Genomic DNA, 17,573 nt, shown 5'->3' on the forward strand with positions numbered 1-17,573 from the left:
CAGTGCTGTGATGTTCTGTTGGCACTGATCCTCAGTTGAATCAAACAAGCTGGTGTTGTCCCGATGGCCTACCTGGGAATTTCTGAGTGTCCAGTGGAGAGGGGGTGGCCACTACAGAAGGACACGTCATGGGGGCTGGAGACAAGGTTGTGCCCAGTGTTAATCTGCAAGGCAAAGTTAGGACTGGCAGAGCCCTGATGAGTTTTTGTGGGGAGGTAAAAGGCTGGGAGTGACAGGGAACTGACACCCATTGAAGCAGAAGCATGTCCCCCCTGCACTGAGACAGGGGTGGAAACAAGGAGATTCACTGTCCAGGGTGTTGGGACGGTGCTGAATTATTATGAATTACTGCGCTTCCTATTAATGAATGTGGTGAACATGAATGTGGTACGGCTTGACCTGTTTGAATTTGCTAGAGGATTCTGGGAGCAGGGCCTTCTGAGCATCAAACGTTTAAAGTGGAAATTCTCTATTCTGCGAGTCTGTTCTGTTACCGACCTTTGTCAGTCAATATGCCGGCTCACTAGGTAAAGAAAACGTATAAACATGAGATCAGTGAGCTTGGCACAAGCTGGCCCGGGGCAAAATGACCAGAATGACCCCTTTGGAAGGCATCGCGCTGACAGCTTATGTGAATAGTTGATGAGAGCGTAACCTTGGGGTGATGTCTGGTGGGTACCCCTTCTGCAGTCCCTCCAAAGTATGAATTAGGAGAAAATTAGTAATAAAAGGTCCACAGGGTGTGGGACTTCTTTGAAATCCATTGCCTCGGGGGAATCCTTGATAGACCAGGTGCCTGAGAAGAGAAGACAATGAAAGAGATAAATCTTCCTCTAGATCGGTAGCTATACCAGCTTTGCTAGCCAATCAGAATACTGCGTAGGGCCAGCATAAATACTGAGGGTTTGTGCTTGGGGAATTGAGGCTCACTAGGGAGATGTGCATTAGTTAACTTTATACTGTGTCTGTGATTCTTTCTCAAATAAACTGTTTTGCATGGAGTCTACTGAATCTGACTTGTTGATTGGTACCGGGAACATTCTGCCCAGCTGTGAGCCGTTAAAGATCCATTTCAACATTTCGTAGCCGAGGATGGTGACCGTGCCAGTGAATAAGTCAACTGTTTCTGAACTGGTTGGATAAGCTAAAATCTTGTCTTAAGATATTAGACTCAGTGGCTGGGGAACTGAGGATTGGATCAGATTGGGATCAGATTGGTTACAGATTATTGGGAGAGAGGGAAATACATAGGCACGTGGAGTTGAATTCGTGCTATCTTCAAGTCTATGATGTTCTGCAAGTGCGAGCAAGGCGGGTTTACTCCTGAGAAGAAGGGGGACACTCTGAAGCCTCCAGCTATGGTTGATGAGTGCTTGAAAAACTTGGGGTCTGATCCATGTGTGACTGCTGCAGTCTCTACACTGCATAAGAAAGGGTTGGACAACTTGTTGCTGGGGAATCAAGAGGGCTATTCCCCCAAGAAAGTCCAAACAGTAGCATGAGTCATCTGTGCCATGTCTCAGGCTGTAAATAAGCTCTCAGAAAAGCACCATGCCGGTGAATGTGAAAAGGAAAATTTGGAACAGGAATTGGAAAAATTAAATCACTCCGACCCAGGGGTTATTGAATTATTTAGCCAGACTGGAGCAGCTTGATCAGAAGAGATTGTGGGAGCCTCAGATCAGAATATCCCAGACCCCCGTTGTTCGGGCAGTCACCTGAGATGTGGCAAATCTCTGTTCAAACCCTTCCTCCCCAGCACGCAGAGCAGAGAGTAGAACCTGTATCTCTCATACGCCAGGCGAGTGTCATAACCACTGGGCTCTATGTTATAAAGGAGCCTCTGCCAGCACCCCCTCTGGGTTTTGTCTGAGCCCTGATCCAAAAGGGGTGCTCAGCACACTCAGCTACAGGATTGGGCCCCACAGGCAAGAGAGGCTTTCCACTGCCAGCCTTCTGCTTGGAGGATCCTTCTGGGGTTTAGACGTGAGGCAGGTGTCTGGATGCCGAGAAGGAGGCAGCAGTGCCCAGGCCCAGAAGCAGAAATTTAGGAACCTTGGGAAATTTTCCCCTTGAAATGTTGGTGCTGAGTGAGTTGAGGCCCCTGCAGAGTTAGGGGCAGCCAGGCAGAGGTTTTCTGGATTTCAGTGGCACCGAATTCTGGGACTCAGGGGTTGAAACCTGGGCTTTAGTCACCTAAGTTCCACTGGGGATCTGGGTCTTCACCGTGCCGTGCCTCAGTTTCCCATCCGTAATGGGGAGAACGTCACTGACCTTCACTGTAAAGTGCTTGAGCTCTACAGATGAGAAGTGCTATGTACGCGCTAGGGGAGGAGGAGGGTGATGAAATGGCCCACGAGTCTCCACATGTCCATGACCTGCCACCACAGGGAAAGACAGAAGCTTACAGGCAGGAAATTGTTTCTCATTTTGACTCTCTGGGCTGCTGTGTCCGGGACCAAGATCAATTCCTGCTGGCCCAGCTGGGGGAACTGGACAGGGAGATTGGGAAGGAATTAAGTGAAAATGCCACCAACTTTTCCAAACCAATATCTCCTCTTTACAAGCCGATCAGTGAGCTGCAGGGGCAGGGCCAGCAGCCAGCAAGTGAATTTCTGCAGGTGAAACTGTTCCAGACACCCAGACCCCTGCACAGAGACAGGACAGATCCTGAATCCTGGGCGCTCGAGTCCGGCACTCAGAGATCACAGCGTAACTCAGTGTGTGCATGGCAGAGACAGGAATTATTACTGTTCTTTGCAGAGTCACAGACATGCAGTTGTTAGAGGTGAAAAGCCCCATTCGCTCAGGGAATCCATGGCTTTGGGGCCAGGGCAGGGCCTCTGTTTCTGGTGTTTGTAAAATCCCTTTTAATCCCTGTTGACGCCTGGCAGTTACCGTTTCACTGGTTTGCTTGTTTTCCCTAATTCTTTCCCTGCAGCCTTTACTGTCCCTGAATAGTCTTGTTTCTTTGGCTCCCTCCCCCTTTCCATTCCCAGGACAGGTTGGTTTATCCTCAGACCTCGGGGCAACCCCTTAGGGAGCCACTGGCTGATTCTCATTCCTGCACTCAGCGTTATCAGGGCCGTCAGAGGCTGGTGCTGGCCTTGAGTTCAGTGGGCCAGACCCAGCCTGCCATTTTTATGCAGAATTCCCCAGTGTGCTGAGAGCTGCATTGATAATACATGTATCCAGGTGGTCTTCTGTGTTGGGGCCCTTCACGGATTGGATTCTGCAACTGCCAGCACATGGTTTGCTGAAATCTCATCCCCTGATGCTGCTGCAAACTCTGATCCCTTCCCTCATTCTGCATTTGCTGAAAGGAGGATGTAACTTACCATGCACAGAGCAATTGTCCTGTATCCCAGAGTCCGACAGCCCCACCCCACTGTGAGACATATTAGACCGAGCGCTCTTTTCTCTCTGTTTCCCCTCTAGGACTTCAGAGGCACCTCAACCAGGCACGTGGCTCCTTCTCGCTCCCCCTCACACTTCTTGAGCCTGGGCAGGGGCTTCGACACCAGGTGAAAGCCACGTCTCCCCAGGACACCTCAGCACAGTGTGGACAGGAGCCACATTTCCGCTACTTTCACTTTGTTTAAGTTAACCTTGAGGTTCTCACCCTGTGAAAAAAACGGTGGATTTACCCATCCTGTGGGAAAGATTATGAACTTGTTACATCCCTGGGGGACTGGCTGCCTGTAGACACTAGGACCATTAAACCAGGGATGCAGCTCTGGCTGGAGCTTAGGACTTGCCTAGGTGCTGCTAAGGTCTGCATTGGCCCTTGCAGCCACTGAATAGGGGGCCCATAGAACCAGCCCACTCACTGCCTCAGTTTCCCCATCTATAGAATGCTTATGTGTCTCTTCGCATTACAGTCTGTGGAGGACAAGGGCCCCATGGTGCTGAGCTCTGAGCAGACCCGAAAAGCTTATGATTCAGTGTCCTGATCCTGAAAGGTCTCAGCGTCCCAGTGATGCCAAAGGGATCGGAGTGGGTAAAGTTACACTCACCATTTACTGAGAAAGGGGGAGAGCACAAAAAAGCCACCCCAGCTGTCTAACTGAATGTCTCTAAGTAACCAGCTGCACACGGTACATCTGACAGACAGGGGAGAGAAATTACAGGTACTATATCTACCATGCCAGTTTTTTTCCTTTCCGTAACCCTGTACCAAAGCACTGAATCTGCTCTGCTCTGCAACGCTGAGTGAAGACTCAGGTACCTGAGACAGCAGCAGGGGAAACGTGTTTGAACGATGCTCACAAATCTCAAGCCGCGCGGAGACCAGCAAAAGGGCAGCACTTCACTCCGCTGAGCTGCAACGTCTAGTAACCACGTTGTTAACCTGCTGCAACGCTGGACCCGGGTAACCAGCTGCATCTGCAGCAGCATCTTTGTGCAGCACGGCTTCCCCACCACAGCTGAATTCCCTCTCCGTGTCCCCGATGGCGGCTTCCCAGACTGCCCCAGGCCTCCTCCGTCTGTCCCCACATCCCCTCCTGCAGCCGCAATGGGCAACTGGCCTGAGAGGTCTCTGTTTATCCCACACCAGGTACCCTGCAGGCCCCTAGTGCGAGCTCCTCGCACACCAGCTGCCCTCGGCCATTGGGCCCCAGCCCTCACCTGGGGGATGGGAGCTTGGTCTCCCTGCAGTCCCTGGTCTCTCCGCTGGGACGGACAAACAGGGAGAAAATGGGAACAGGCCTTGCTGGGTGTGGTTGTGTGACAGGGTCACCTGCCCCCCAGGGCCCAGGCTGAGATCCCAGCACATTCCACAGGCCCCTGAGCCGCCATCAGATGGACTCTCAGCCTCGGTCCCTGTGGTGGTGGGGGAGGCACTGGGTCATTGCCCTGGGGGAGCTGCTGGGGGAGGGAGGAGATTTAGCTCCTCACAGACAATTTTACCAGTTCTAAAGCTTCAGCTTCTTGAATCTCAGTGTCTAGTGTCATTAAATAGTTCTGGTCTGACCAAAATATTGTCTGATTCCTTAACCGCCCCCCGCCCCCTAATTTCCCACAACCATGAAAATTTTATTTAGAATGAAATGCTTATATCCCAGATTGTTGTGCAACTGTGAAAGTTTAAATCAATAAATGCAAAAATTGCTTAAAATAAACATTATCTGTCACAATTATATAGTATAAAAAATTCTGCCAAGCCTGATTATCTCGCCTTAGACACACAGCTCCTGCTTCTCCTGGGTCCTAACAGCAGGGGTCATTTTCAGGCAAGGAAACACCCCCTTGCTGCTGCAGGCGGGGCATAGTGTGAACTCAGGAAATGGAAACAAAGCCTGTCCCACTGCCCGGAGGGAGCCATGGCTGCAGAGAGCCCCGTGGAAAGTCTCCAGGAGGAAGCCACATGTCCCATCTGTCTGGAGTATTTCACAGACCCTGTCACTCTGGAGTGTGGGCACAATTTCTGCCGAGCCTGCATCGCCCAGTGCTGGGAGGGACCCGACACAGCCGCCTCCTGCCCTCAGTGCAGAGAAACTGTGCAACAGAGAAACCTCAGGCCCAACGTGCTGCTGGGAGACATGGTAGAAATCGCCAAGCAGCTGAGTTTCCAGGCAGCGAAGGGAGCAGGAGGGGGCGGGGTGTGTGGGGAACACCAGGAGGCTCTGAAACTGTTCTGTGAAGAGGATCAAACCCCCATCTGTGTGGTGTGCGACAGATCCCGGGCTCACCGCACTCACATGGTGGTTCCCATACAGGAAGCTGCCCAGGAGTACAAGGTAGGGAATTGCTGTCAGATTTAAGAGGAGCAGCCGTGTTAGTCTGTATTCGCAAAAAGAACAGGAGGGCTTGTGGCACCTTAGAGACTAACCAATTTATTTGAGCCTAAGCTTTCGTGAGCTACAGCTCACTTCATTCAATGGGTTAACTTTTGGGTTTTAATTACAGGCTAATTTCATTGAAAGTTCCCTGTCACAGGTGTGACTCACCATTCAACTCTGTAAAGTCTTCATTGTATGGGGAGATGCGATCACAACATTCAGAGGGGTAGCCGTGTTCTGTATCCACTGAAACAAAGAGGAATTGCAATGGGTTTTTCACCTTCAGTCCATTTGAAGCCCCTCTGAAGAAGTGGGTCTTTACCCACAAAAGCTTATGCCCAAATAAATGTATTAGTCTTTAAGGTGCCACTGGACTCCTTGGGTTTTTTTTATAACAAAATTAATGATCTGGCAGTGTGGAAACAGAGTCAAAATATCAAGTCTTTAAAGCAGGATCTACCCCACCCCTTCCCTGAGGCCCTGCCCCTTCCCCCCAGTGCCCCGTTCACTCCATACCCCCCTCTCTCCATTGCTCGCTCTCCCCCACTCTCACTCACTTTTACCAGTTTGGAGCAGGGGGTTGGGTTTGGGGTGCAGGTGCAGGCTCTGGGCTGGGGCCAAGGGGTTTGCAGTGTGGGAGGAGGGATCTGGGCTAAGCCTGGGGCAGGGGGTTGGGGTGCATGGTGGGGTGAGGGTGCAAGCTCTGGGAGGGAGTGTGGGTGTAGGGGGGGGCTCAGGGCTGGGGCAGAGTGTTGGGGTGCAGGAAATGGTACAGGATGCTGACTCTGGGAGGAGGGTCAGGGCTGGGGCAGGGGATATGGGGTGCAGAAGGGGGTGCTGGGTGCAGGCGGGTGGCACTGACTTACCTCTGGCGGCTCCCAGTAAGCAGTGCACTGGGGCTAAGGCAGGCTTCCAACCTGCCCCAGCCCTATGCCACTCCTGGAAGGGGCAAATGTGCCCCTGTGGCCCCTGGGGGAGGCATAAAATCATAGAATTATAGAATATTAGGGTTGGAAGAGACCTCAGGAGTCATCTAGTCCAACCCCCTGCTTAAAGCAGGACCAATCCCCAACTAAATCATCCCAGCCAGGGCTTTGTCAAGCCAGGCCTTAAAAACCTCTAAGGAAGGGGAATCCACCACCTCCCTAGGTAACCCATTCCAGTGCTTCACCACCCTCCAAGTGAAAAAGTTTTTCCTAATATCCAACCTAAACCTCCCCCACTGCAACTTGAGACCATCGCTCCTTGTTCTGTCATCTGCCACCTCTGAGAACAGCCAAGCTCCATCCTCTTTGGAACCCCCTATCAGGTAGTTGAAAGCAGCTATCAAATCCCTCCTCACTCTTCTCTTCTGCGATTAAATAAGCCCAGTTCCCTCAGCTTCTCCTCGTAAGTCATGTGCCCCAGCCCCCTAATCATTTTGGTTGCCCTCCACTGGACTCTCTCCAATTTGTTCTCATCCGTTTTGTAAAAGCGGCAAAGAGTCCTGTGGCACCTTATAGACTAACAGACGCATTGGAGCATAAGCTTTGGTGGGTGAATACCCACTTCATTGGATGTATGTAGTGGAAATTTTCCAGAGGCTTATTCCAGAGGTTTATACCTGCCTCTGGAAATTTCCACTGCATGCATCCGACGAAGTGGGTATTCACCCACCAAAGCTTATGCTCCAATACGTCTGTTAGTCTATAAGGTGCCACAGGACTCTGCCACTTTTACAGATCCAGACTAACATGGCTACCCCTCTGATACTTGATCCTTTCTGTAGTGGGGGGACCAAAACTGGTTGCAATACACCAGGTGTGGCCTCACCAGTGCCGAATAGAGGGGAATAATCACATCCCTTGATGTGCTGGCCATGCTCCTACTAATGCAGCCCAATATGCCATTGGCCTTCTTGGCAACAAGGGCACTCTGCTGACACATATCCAGCTTCTCATCCACTGTAATCCTCAGGTCCTTTTCTGCAGAACTACTGCTTAGCCCAGGGATCTCAAACTCAAATCACCAGGAGGGCCACATGAGGACTAGTACATTGGCCCGAGGGCCACATCACTGACACCCTCCCCCCGGTGCCCCCAACCCTGCCCCCACTCCACCCCTCCCATAAGGCTCCACCCCGACTCCACCTCTTCCCACCCCTTCCTCGCCCTCATTCCAACCCCTTCCCCAAATCCCTACCCCTGCTCCACCTCTTCTCCGCCTCCTCCCCTGAGCGGGCGGCTCCCCGCTCCTCCCCTCTCTCTCCTGGAAAGCGCTAAGCACCGCCAAACATCCACTTCCAACCACCTCTCAAGTATGCAGATGAAACCTCCCAAATCCTTTCTGTTTCCTCAGGAAAGAATCCAGGCCCATTTGAAGACTCTGAGGGAAGAGAGAGAAAAGCTCCTGGGATTGAAAGCAACTAGAGAGGGGAATAGCCGGGAGTATCTGGTAAGGTGCCTGTTGTTATTAACCGGCAGGGACTGGCCGTGGGAGGTCTGTTTGGAGGCAGACTCCTATGTGGCCTTGGGGAACATGGGCTTGTGTGTGTTTCTCCTTGATCATGGATTGCTGGGTTAGATTCACGTGTAGGGAAGCCCTAAGCTTCCATTGCAGTTGATGAGTTAATGTCTAGCCCTTGTGGCTCTCCCAGAAATCCTCCCCAAGAGAACTGAATGTCCCCGTGAGGTGCTGTCCACTGTGTCTGGTCATTTTGTGCATTTTTTAAATGTTTGTTTCTTTTAACTCCCCTAGCGTCTCTGTCAGTGTATTGCTGAGTCCTGCCTCCTGCTGCTCTGGGTCTGAATTTCCAGAGACCATAAATAACAGAATGTGCTGACCGTGACACACATGGAAACATCCCTTTCCGAGGGATACCGGGGCCAAAGGGGAAGGTGTGAGAGAATCCCCTGCCTAGTACCCACAGGGTAGAGTCAAACGTCAGAAATCTTAGGATTTTCAAAGCAATTCAGCCTCCTCCACACTCAGCACTCCATGAAAGGACCCCGGGCTCCATCCATGTCCCTGACCATCCCTTGCCCTATTTTCATACAGAAACAAACACAAACCAAGAGGCAGAAGATTGTGTCTGAATTTCAGCAACTGCGGCAGTTCCTGGGGGAACAAGAGCAACTCCTGCTGGCCCAGCTGGAGAAGCTGGAGGAGGAGATTGTGAGGATCCAGAAAGAAAATGTCAGTAAACTCTCCAAACAGATTTCCCGTCTCAGCGAGCTGATCAGTGAGATGGAGGGGAAGTGTCAGAAGCCAGCGAGTGAATTCCTGCAGGTCAGACTGAATGAGAAACAGAGGCGGGTGCTCCAGGGCAGCCAGATCCCCCCCTCAGTGCTGCCCACCAGCAGCCCCGCCGATCAACTTCTCCCCCTCCCTCCAGCACCTCCCGCCTGCCGCGATCTGTGTGCAGGAGAGGTTGGGAGGGAGGGGGAAGAGCGAGGAGGGAGTGTGCTCATGGGAGGAGACAGGGTGGAGTGGGAGCGGGAAGAGTTGGGCTGGGGTGTGGCATTGTGGGAAGGTTTGGAGTGGGGGTGGGGCATGGGATTGAGCACCTCCAGGGACAACTGGAAACTGGCACTTGTCATTAGAAACATGCCAGATCCCCACACTGGGAAGGGAGGGCTCCTGAATCACAAGCAAGTGGAGTCCAGCAGTTGGAGACCATGGTGTTACTCGGCGTGTGCATTGCTGACATGTGACTAACTATTATTCTTTGCAGAGTCACAGACACAGAGATATGAGAGATGGAAAAGCCCCATTAGCTCAGAGAATCGACGACCCTGGGCCAGGGCAGGGCCTCTCTTCCTCATACTTCCTAAATCCCTTCCCTAGAATCCCCTGTGTGTGTGTGCCAGAGGGGACTGAAATTCTTTTGTCTCTCTCTCTTCTAGGATATTAGAAGCTCCTTGAGCAGGTAAGTGGCTCTCTCACACTCCCCCTCACACTTCCCAGTGCTGGCAAAGGGCTTGGTGGTAATGTTAGCACCACATCTCCCCAGGGCTCTACTGCAAAATGTGTGGGGAATGTCACATGTTGGATACAAATCTCGCTGATCAACTTCATCCTGAGGTTCCCACCCTTGTATAGAAGACTCTGGAATTCTCCATTCGCTGGGAAAGACTGACCTCAAGTATTTCCTAGAGATGTCACCTCCCCGAGGAACCGTCTGCTTCAGGATTGTGGGGATGGAATATGGGCCTGTCACTGCTGGGGCACTGGTCACTATTCAGCCCAGGGCAGCCGTGGTCAAGAGTCTTTCCCACCTGAGGACTCTTTGGAGACCTGTGTGGAATGAGCTGGGGAGGGGGACTTGGTGTCTCAGTCTAGTTCCTAGAGGGCAGATTTCTACAGCACTTCACCTGGGAACCTCCTGTGCCCCAGAGCATGGAGGCCAAGGAGTGAGTTGCCCATGGAAACTCAATTTCCCTTTTGTCCCCAGAGCTGGTCTCTCCAGACCAGAGTAGAAGAGTATTAATGAGCCCTTAGAAGGGAAGGTTGTACGGCCCTGGGCTGTGCTGCACCTGCTCTGAGGCTGGGAGAAGTCGAGGAATTCTATCTCCAGGCCCGTTAGAGCAGCGGCTCACTAGCAAGAACGTATAATCCGTCACACGATAAAATATAATCACGTGAAATTGTTTCTCTCCAGGTGGGAGAAGGGGCAGTTCCAGCAGCCAGAGGAGATTTCTCCTGAACTGGAAGAGGGAGTCAGCGATTTCTCCTGGAAAATGATTGTGCTATCGGAGACTCTGGGGAAGTTCAAAGGTATCTAGGAGGGGAAACTGGGATGAGCCTCTGAGACTGAGGGAGGAGCGTGTCTCTGGCCAATTGGTTCACATTTAGATGATGCTTCTATTTAATTGTTGGGTGAGAATGTCACGCACTTGGGGTCCAAGTCACTCAGGTTGATTAATTCAAACCTTTATTTCTACCAAAAATATGTCTTGCCATGACAATTCCTGTTAAAGAAATAAATGACTCAGACTTTTGCCAGTACAGGGGTGAATCGGACTCATTGAGTCAACCTTCCCCCACCTCAATTTCCACATTTATAAAATGGTTTTATTATTATTCCTATTCCTGCCTATGGAGGACAAGGCCCCGGCGTGCTGCTCTCCGTAGAGACGCTGAGTAAACAGCCCCAACAGCTCACAATTAGAGTCAGGATTTAGGAAACTCTCAACATCTCATTAGTGTCAAAGGGACCAAAGTGGGTAAAGTTACTTTTATGCCAAACTTTTGCAGTCTCTAGGTTTAGGTTATGACAAAAGGCAGCAAGTGAATGAGACAAACCAACTGGAGTTTGAAGGGTGGGAGGGGAAAAGTAAATGTCACTGACAGATTGTCCTGGGATGGTTGTGAGGCTGCAAGGATGTTGGTTCCATTGCTGGGAGATGCCTGAATGAGAAAGAAAAGAGACGGTTTCAGACCTTTTTATATTAAATATCTGAGTGTTTCTCTGTCATAATTAAGACAGTTCTACGAGTTGAGAGTGGGAATGCTGTTATAAACATGAAAGCCTGAAATCTCACCTCCTTTCTCCTTCCCCCCTCCAGACACTTTGCCGTCTGCACTAGAGATGAAAAGAGGAGGATCCCTAGGAACATTCAGAGAGGGTGAGTTTGCAGCTGGAGATTGTCTTTGAATTATCCGAAAACGTCTTCATGAGATTGCAGCTAAAGTTACCAGCCAAATCAATGCCGCCCACGACACACATAGCCCTAAAAACAACACACTGAGCAGTGAGGAGCTCCCACGCTGAAGTCACACAAACACTCCTGACACCAACCTGAGTGCTGAGTTCATGCCCATGCTAATGAACAGAAACACTCTCCCTGAGCAGCACCCGAACAGAGCTCTCTGCCCTGAGGACTGACACATCCCTCTGCTTTACCCCGGTGCAGGAGGTCTCCCCATTGCTCTTCTCCAACATCCTGCCTTTCCTCCGGGCAGGGCTGGGCTCTCCCATTGGAGCTGCTCCCTGTTTCCTGGATTGGGGAGATCCTCTCCCTCTGATGCTGCCAGCTCCTCCCTCCTCTCTAGGCTGGGGATGGGGCTCCTCCACCCAATGCCATTTCCTACTCTTTTTTCTTAATTGGCTCTTCCTACTGTGGCCGGGGAGTGGAGGCTGCATTTAGGGGATGGAGCTTCCCTCTGGGGTTCAAAACTGGTACCTGCCTCCTCTGCTCCCTCCTCACTAAAATCTTCCTTGCTGTGTCTCTGATGCTGGGAATGGAGCAACCCCAGGAGAGGGAGCAGGGAGCTGAAGCCTCAGCAAGCAAATGAAAAACTAATGAAGTGGCTCCACTTACACAGATTGAGGAGCTGCAGTGACATCTCTGCTCAGTCTCAGGTGCCCAGGACAGAGGCAGCTCCCTGGGATCCAGGCCTGTCCCAGCCAGATCAGGGCTGCTGGGGAGTGTGAGAAATGGTCCCAGCCTCCCCCAGGGCTGAGCTCTGCCCCTCACGCTCTGATTCTCTATCTCCCCAGCGAATGTGACTCTGGATCCAGACACGGCTCATCCCCACCTCGTCCTGACTGAGGACTGGAAAAGTGTGACACGGGGAGACACACGGCAGCATCTGCCCAACACCCCTGAGAGATTTGACACTAAGCCCTGTGTGCTGGGCTGTGAGGGATTCACCTCAGGGAGACATTGCTGGGAGGTGGAGGTGGTGGGTGGGGGAGGCTGGGCTGTGGGGGTGGCCAGAGAGTCTGTGAGGAGGAAGGGATGGATCAGCTGTAGCCCTGACGGGGGGATCTGGGCTGTTGGGTGGTTGGGGGATCAGTTCTGGGCTCTCACCTCCCCTGAGACCCCCCTTCCCCGGCGCCGATTCCCCAGCAGGATCCGGGTTTGTCTGGACTGTGACCGGGGGCAGGTGACATTTATCGATGCTGGTGACGAGGCCCCGATCTTCACTTTCCCGCCGGGCTCCGTCCCTGGGGGGAGAATCCGCCCCTGGCTCTGGGTGTGGCTGGGATCCCAGCTCAGACTGTGTCCCTGAGGGAGGGTGGGGGGGGGGGTGTAATCCCACTGCAGAACCAGAAATCAGCCTTTCTAGTGTCACACACACCAGTCTCTGTGACCTTGGAGGACTCCTGTCTACCCAGCCCCTTGCTTCTCTTATCTATGACCTGTGGAAGCCCCTCCCTTTCCCTACAGCCCCATGGATGGGAGGGGGAGAGGGGAAGAACCCCTGGGGCTGCAGGAGGAGTGAGGGGCAGAGGTGGGGGCTGGGCAGGGGGCAGAACTAACAGCCGGGCTGGGGACAGGCAGAGGTGTGGGCTGGGCAGGGACCCAGCATGAATCAATCAGGGGTTGGGGGCTGGGGGGCTGGGGAGAAGCAGCAGCAGGGAGCGGTTTGTGCAGATCTGTGGGATTGGATCTCATGGGGTCTCCCAGAGAGAACTCCTGCCACAGGGGCCCAAGTCACCTTTCCCCTGTAACTACAGGACAGCTGGTAACCCTGTAATTGTCACACACAGGTGGGAGGGGGAGATGGGTAGGGGTGCAGATTGACCAAAAAACCCATTATATAACCTTAAAACAATCATCATTGTGTCAATCTTATGATTTTTTTTAAAACCTCCTGAGGTTGGCAGCACTGGGGGAGGCAGGGACAAGGCGGGTTCAACCAGAGGGAATTAGAAGAAGCAAGAAGAAAAATGTGAATGAAAATAAACCAAGAATAAAGGAAAGGAGTACTTGTGGCACCTTAGAGACTAACCAATTTATTTGAGCATGAGCTTTCGTGAGCTACAGCTCACTTCATCGGATGCATACTATGGAAATTGCAGAAGACATTAAATACACAGACACCATGAAATAAAGGGAGAGTCTATGAGAAATGGTGGAAAACGGAAATGAGAAGAGTGACAGTAAAAAATCCCTGACGGGGAACCAGCCGGGGCAGCAAGAGGGGAAGGGATAAAATCAGGGGAAAGAAGGGAGCAGCCATGGGGGATGATCTGGGACAGGGAGGGGAGGAGAGTGGGAGAGATACAGGGGTGGGAAGTGAGGGCTAGAAAAATGATGAGTAGAAAAGTACAGTGTGGAAGAAAAGGGAGAAGGAACGGGAATGTGAGAGGGATGGAGAGACTTATTACAAGTTACTGAAAGTGAGACTGTAACTCATTAATTCCTGGGCAACTGTATGGTTGTTGTGCCATTAAGAAAACTGTGCTCGGTAGCTGGGGATCTCCTTGCCATGCTATGGTTCTTAAGGCTCCTTCTCAGCTCTGTCAGGCTGGGACAAGGGTGGTCGTGAGAAAGTTGGCAACCCTAATTCTGTAAATAAAACATTACAAACAGTTCTTCTTGTTTGTTCCACTGTACTGTCCCAGCTGCAGCTGCCGAGGGCAGCATCATGGGATTTGCTTCCAGACTTGGTTTTGTCCCCCCAACCCCCACAGGGAATATTGTGCCTCTAGGAGGAGAGTTTGGGGTTTACTGGGATGTGTCACTAACCAGCCTGTGCTCTGTCTCTGTCCTGTGCACACCCGTGTCAATCTGGAATTGCTCAGCTGTGCTCTGCGGAGAGGTGACTGGTTGCACAGGGGACAATCCATGAAGGGACTTGGTGTTGCAATGCTGAGCGTCACAGGGTCTAGTTTGTAGGCAACTAGAAAATCACATTCTGCAGAGCTGAGGTGGGCCCTGAACTCCCTAGACAATGCGTGGGCATCACAGACACCGTACAGTGCGATTCACAAAAGCCAGCTCGGTGTGTGGCGGGGAGCCACCTGAGCTAGCCCATGGGAGAGGCGACAAGGGGGGAGGGGTGTCCTAAGCCCTGCCCCCTCTCACCGACAGGTGCCTAAATTGGGGCTGCAGGGGGGCGTCAGTCTCTGCTCAGCCACCCACAGATGGGAACCCAGCGCCTGACGGTCAGTGGCTCAGGCTCCTAAGGCGTTTCTTGCTGGAATGAGGTGGGCATCTGCCTCACTCCACACACAATGTGAGGGGCGGGGGGAAGGGGAATGTGGTTTTGGTGATGTCACCCGGCTTGTAACGTTCACCCCCGTGGTGAGAGCACTCGGCTGGCACGTGGGAGACCCAGGTTCAGTTCTCTACCTAGAGCAGGGGATTTTCAAGGTATGGGTCACGGCTGGTCAGGGGAAGGGGAACGACGAACTGCGGCCACTCGGTGCTGCGAATGGTGATGCCTGCTGACGCTCATTAAAGGAAGCATCTTTCCAGCGGCTTTCCCTGACCAGCCACGACCCAGACTTTGAAAACCCCTGGGTCTAGAGTAGCTGAGGAATGTGAGGACCAACCTCAGGGCAGTTACAAAGCAGGGCACAAACCCCACACTGGTTGTCTGTTCTGTATTTAGATTTCACTCACCAGGTATCAAGTGTGGTACCCTCCAGCACTAAATCAGCCTTAACACGGGCGGCGGGTGAAGCTTCCCCTGGGGGAGGCTAGTTCCCTGTCCCACCTCTTGCACCCACATTCCACTCCAGCCCCGCCCCCTCCCTGCTCGGCCGCCATCCTGCCCCCGTGAGGGTGGGGGTTGAGAAGGGATGCAGCGAGGTGGGGCGGGATCGCGAAGGGAAAGAGGGATGAGGAGGGATGTGGCAACTGGTGGGCGGGTCGCCCAGGGATGAGGGTGTGAGGAGGGATGTGACAAGCAGGCGGGGGGGGGGGAGGTGTCTCGCGGGGAGAGGATCGGGGAGGGGCTGGACATGGCAGGTGGGGTGTTAAAAGTCACCAGCTGCTCTATCCTAGCCACAGAAATGGTGGAAGACATAGAAGGGGAGGTAGTCTCTCCCCAGCCCAGGAAGACCCCTTCCCAACCCAAGGCAAAGGGAGCAGGAGATGGCAGCCCTGGAGGGAGAGACTCTCCCTAATACAGAAACCGGGAGAAGCATCCAGGAAAGAGCCCCCTTCAGCCGAAGGGAAAGGGATGTGACAGCCCTGAGTGGGAGGCCTCTCCATTCATGTCTCTGAATTCAATATGATATGTAGATATGTAGAAATATTCGCCAGAACTAACATGGTCAGAGATAAGGGTGTTTGGATGCTAGGCAGTGAGAAGGTTTCTGTTTCCCGGTGCATGTGTCCCAGAAATTGTTAGGTGCCACTGGACTGCTGTAAGGGGAATCCTAGAATCTGACCCCCAGGATCCCCAAATAATTCAAGCTTCTGGGACCGGAAGAGGAATAGCTCCCTCTCCTGGAATCCACTACCTTATTCCTTGGTGCAGAGCTGACTCTCCAGACAGCCACATGCTTAAACACACATCTCCCAGGACTCCACACCAAGGTGAGAGCCTACGGGTTTCAGCTGAACTCTCTCTCTGGAGGCAGGCAGTAGTTGTGAAGCTTTTCACACACACAGAGACTCTTTGCACATGTCCAACACACTATTGCTCTTTCACTTAACCAGATAAAGCACAAGAGAGTTCAGATCACATAGCACAAAACAACCAACCTAACTGCAGTGCCCCTCATTACCAGTTTGCCTTACACGATGCTCAAATAAATTGGTTAGTCTCTAAGGTGCCACAAGTCCTCCTTTTCTTTTTGCGAATACAGACTAACACGGCTGTTACTCTGAAACCTAACTTTGTATCCAGTTGCTCATGAAGTATCCAGCGGCTTCCCCTGCAGCATCTCTGCCTAGCTCGCCTTTCCCATTGCAGTTGCAGCCCCTGTTCTGGTTCCAGAAGGCCACTCCCCAGATTCCCTCTTGATCCTGATCTCAGATCCACTCTGCCACAAACGAGTCCTGACTGCAGGGCCCGGCCACAGGAAACAGCCGCAGAATGAAGGCGTGTGACTGATGGCTACGGATCTCCAGCCATGCATTCCCCAGCAAAACAAAAAGCAGTGCCAGCCTTCCCCTGAAAGAAAATAATTTCAGCTCACACCATCCAGCTGCAAGATAATAGGAATCCCTCAGTGTAATGCATTAAATAGCTGCAACATTGTATCCAGCTGTAGGGCAGCCCCTGTAACCAGGCACATCCGTGGCAAGCACTCCTTTCTCACCACAGCTGGATTTCCATTTCTGGTCCCAGGTGGCTGCTCCCCAGACTCTCCCAGGCCCCCTGTGTCTGTCCCCAGATGCCCTCCTGCAGCCAGACTGGACAAGTGGCCTGAGAGCCTTGGAGATAGGAGATCTCTGGTTATCCCATCCCCTGTACAGCGCAGGAGCCCCAGTGTCAGCTCCTCTCACACCCACTGCCATCTGAAGGGAGCCAGGAGTCCCTGAGAGCTGGGGAGACTGTGCAGGGAAACAGAAGCAGTAGCCACCAGGCTAAGAACCAGTGTAACAGCTGCCCTCTTGGCCAGCACACCCAGCACCGAACCAGGGACCCCTAGAGCTAAAAGCACAGGCTGCCACAGCTTATGCTAAATATTCAACCCTTTATAACTGTAACAGCTCCACACACAAACACACACACACCAGTGGGTTACCCAGGCACCAGAGAGACATGGGTCTTAAAGAGCCTAAAGGCCAGGAAGGGAAGGGGCAGTAGGAGTCAGCAGCTGTGATTTTCCCCCTCCTTCCCAGGCTGCTCCATCAGATCCTTATGTCAGGCAGCGAAACCCCCAGTCGCTTGTTACCCCTTTTTGACCTAAGCGACTAGTCCAAAGTTTGGGGCCTTGCAGATGTTCTGGACAAGTTAGTGTCAATTTGGACTCATCACACTTCATTCAAAGGCTCTTTACAGTCCACAGAAAAGAAATCATGAGCCCACACCCGAAAGGAAATGCCTAATGATATTCCATCAGCCCACGTCTGAGCAGGGAGTGAAACTAAACTCCTCTCTTGTCTCAGTAGTGGGACT

General features: G+C 52.4%; 1 protein-coding gene across 1 annotated transcript; it reads left to right on the forward strand.

Moving 5' to 3' along the window:
- The first annotated feature begins 5,311 nt into the window (after positions 1–5,311).
- Positions 5,312–12,806, forward strand: LOC141998464 (zinc finger protein RFP-like). Its single transcript, XM_074971315.1, has 7 exons — positions 5,312–5,741; positions 8,121–8,216; positions 8,820–9,050; positions 9,668–9,690; positions 10,423–10,538; positions 11,330–11,389; positions 12,265–12,806. Exons 1-7 carry the CDS (start codon positions 5,325–5,327, stop codon positions 12,777–12,779), a joined length of 1,458 nt encoding a protein of 485 aa, XP_074827416.1. The 5' UTR covers positions 5,312–5,324; the 3' UTR covers positions 12,780–12,806.
- The last annotated feature ends 4,767 nt before the right edge of the window (positions 12,807–17,573 follow it).

This window comes from Natator depressus, chromosome 14 (assembly GCF_965152275.1).
Source record: "Natator depressus isolate rNatDep1 chromosome 14, rNatDep2.hap1, whole genome shotgun sequence".
Taxonomy (NCBI): domain Eukaryota; kingdom Metazoa; phylum Chordata; order Testudines; family Cheloniidae; genus Natator; species Natator depressus.

Bases quoted from the DNA above. Each gene is read 5' to 3' on its own strand.
- LOC141998464 (XM_074971315.1), top strand. From the start codon at position 5,325: ATGGCTGCAGAGAGCCCCGTGGAAAGTCTCCAGGAGGAAGCCACATGT. The intron at 9,051-9,667 runs GTCAGACTGAAT...TCTCTCTTCTAG, and splicing joins CAGCGAGTGAATTCCTGCAG to GATATTAGAAGCTCCTTGAG. The intron at 10,539-11,329 runs GTATCTAGGAGG...TCCCCCCTCCAG, and splicing joins GACTCTGGGGAAGTTCAAAG to ACACTTTGCCGTCTGCACTA.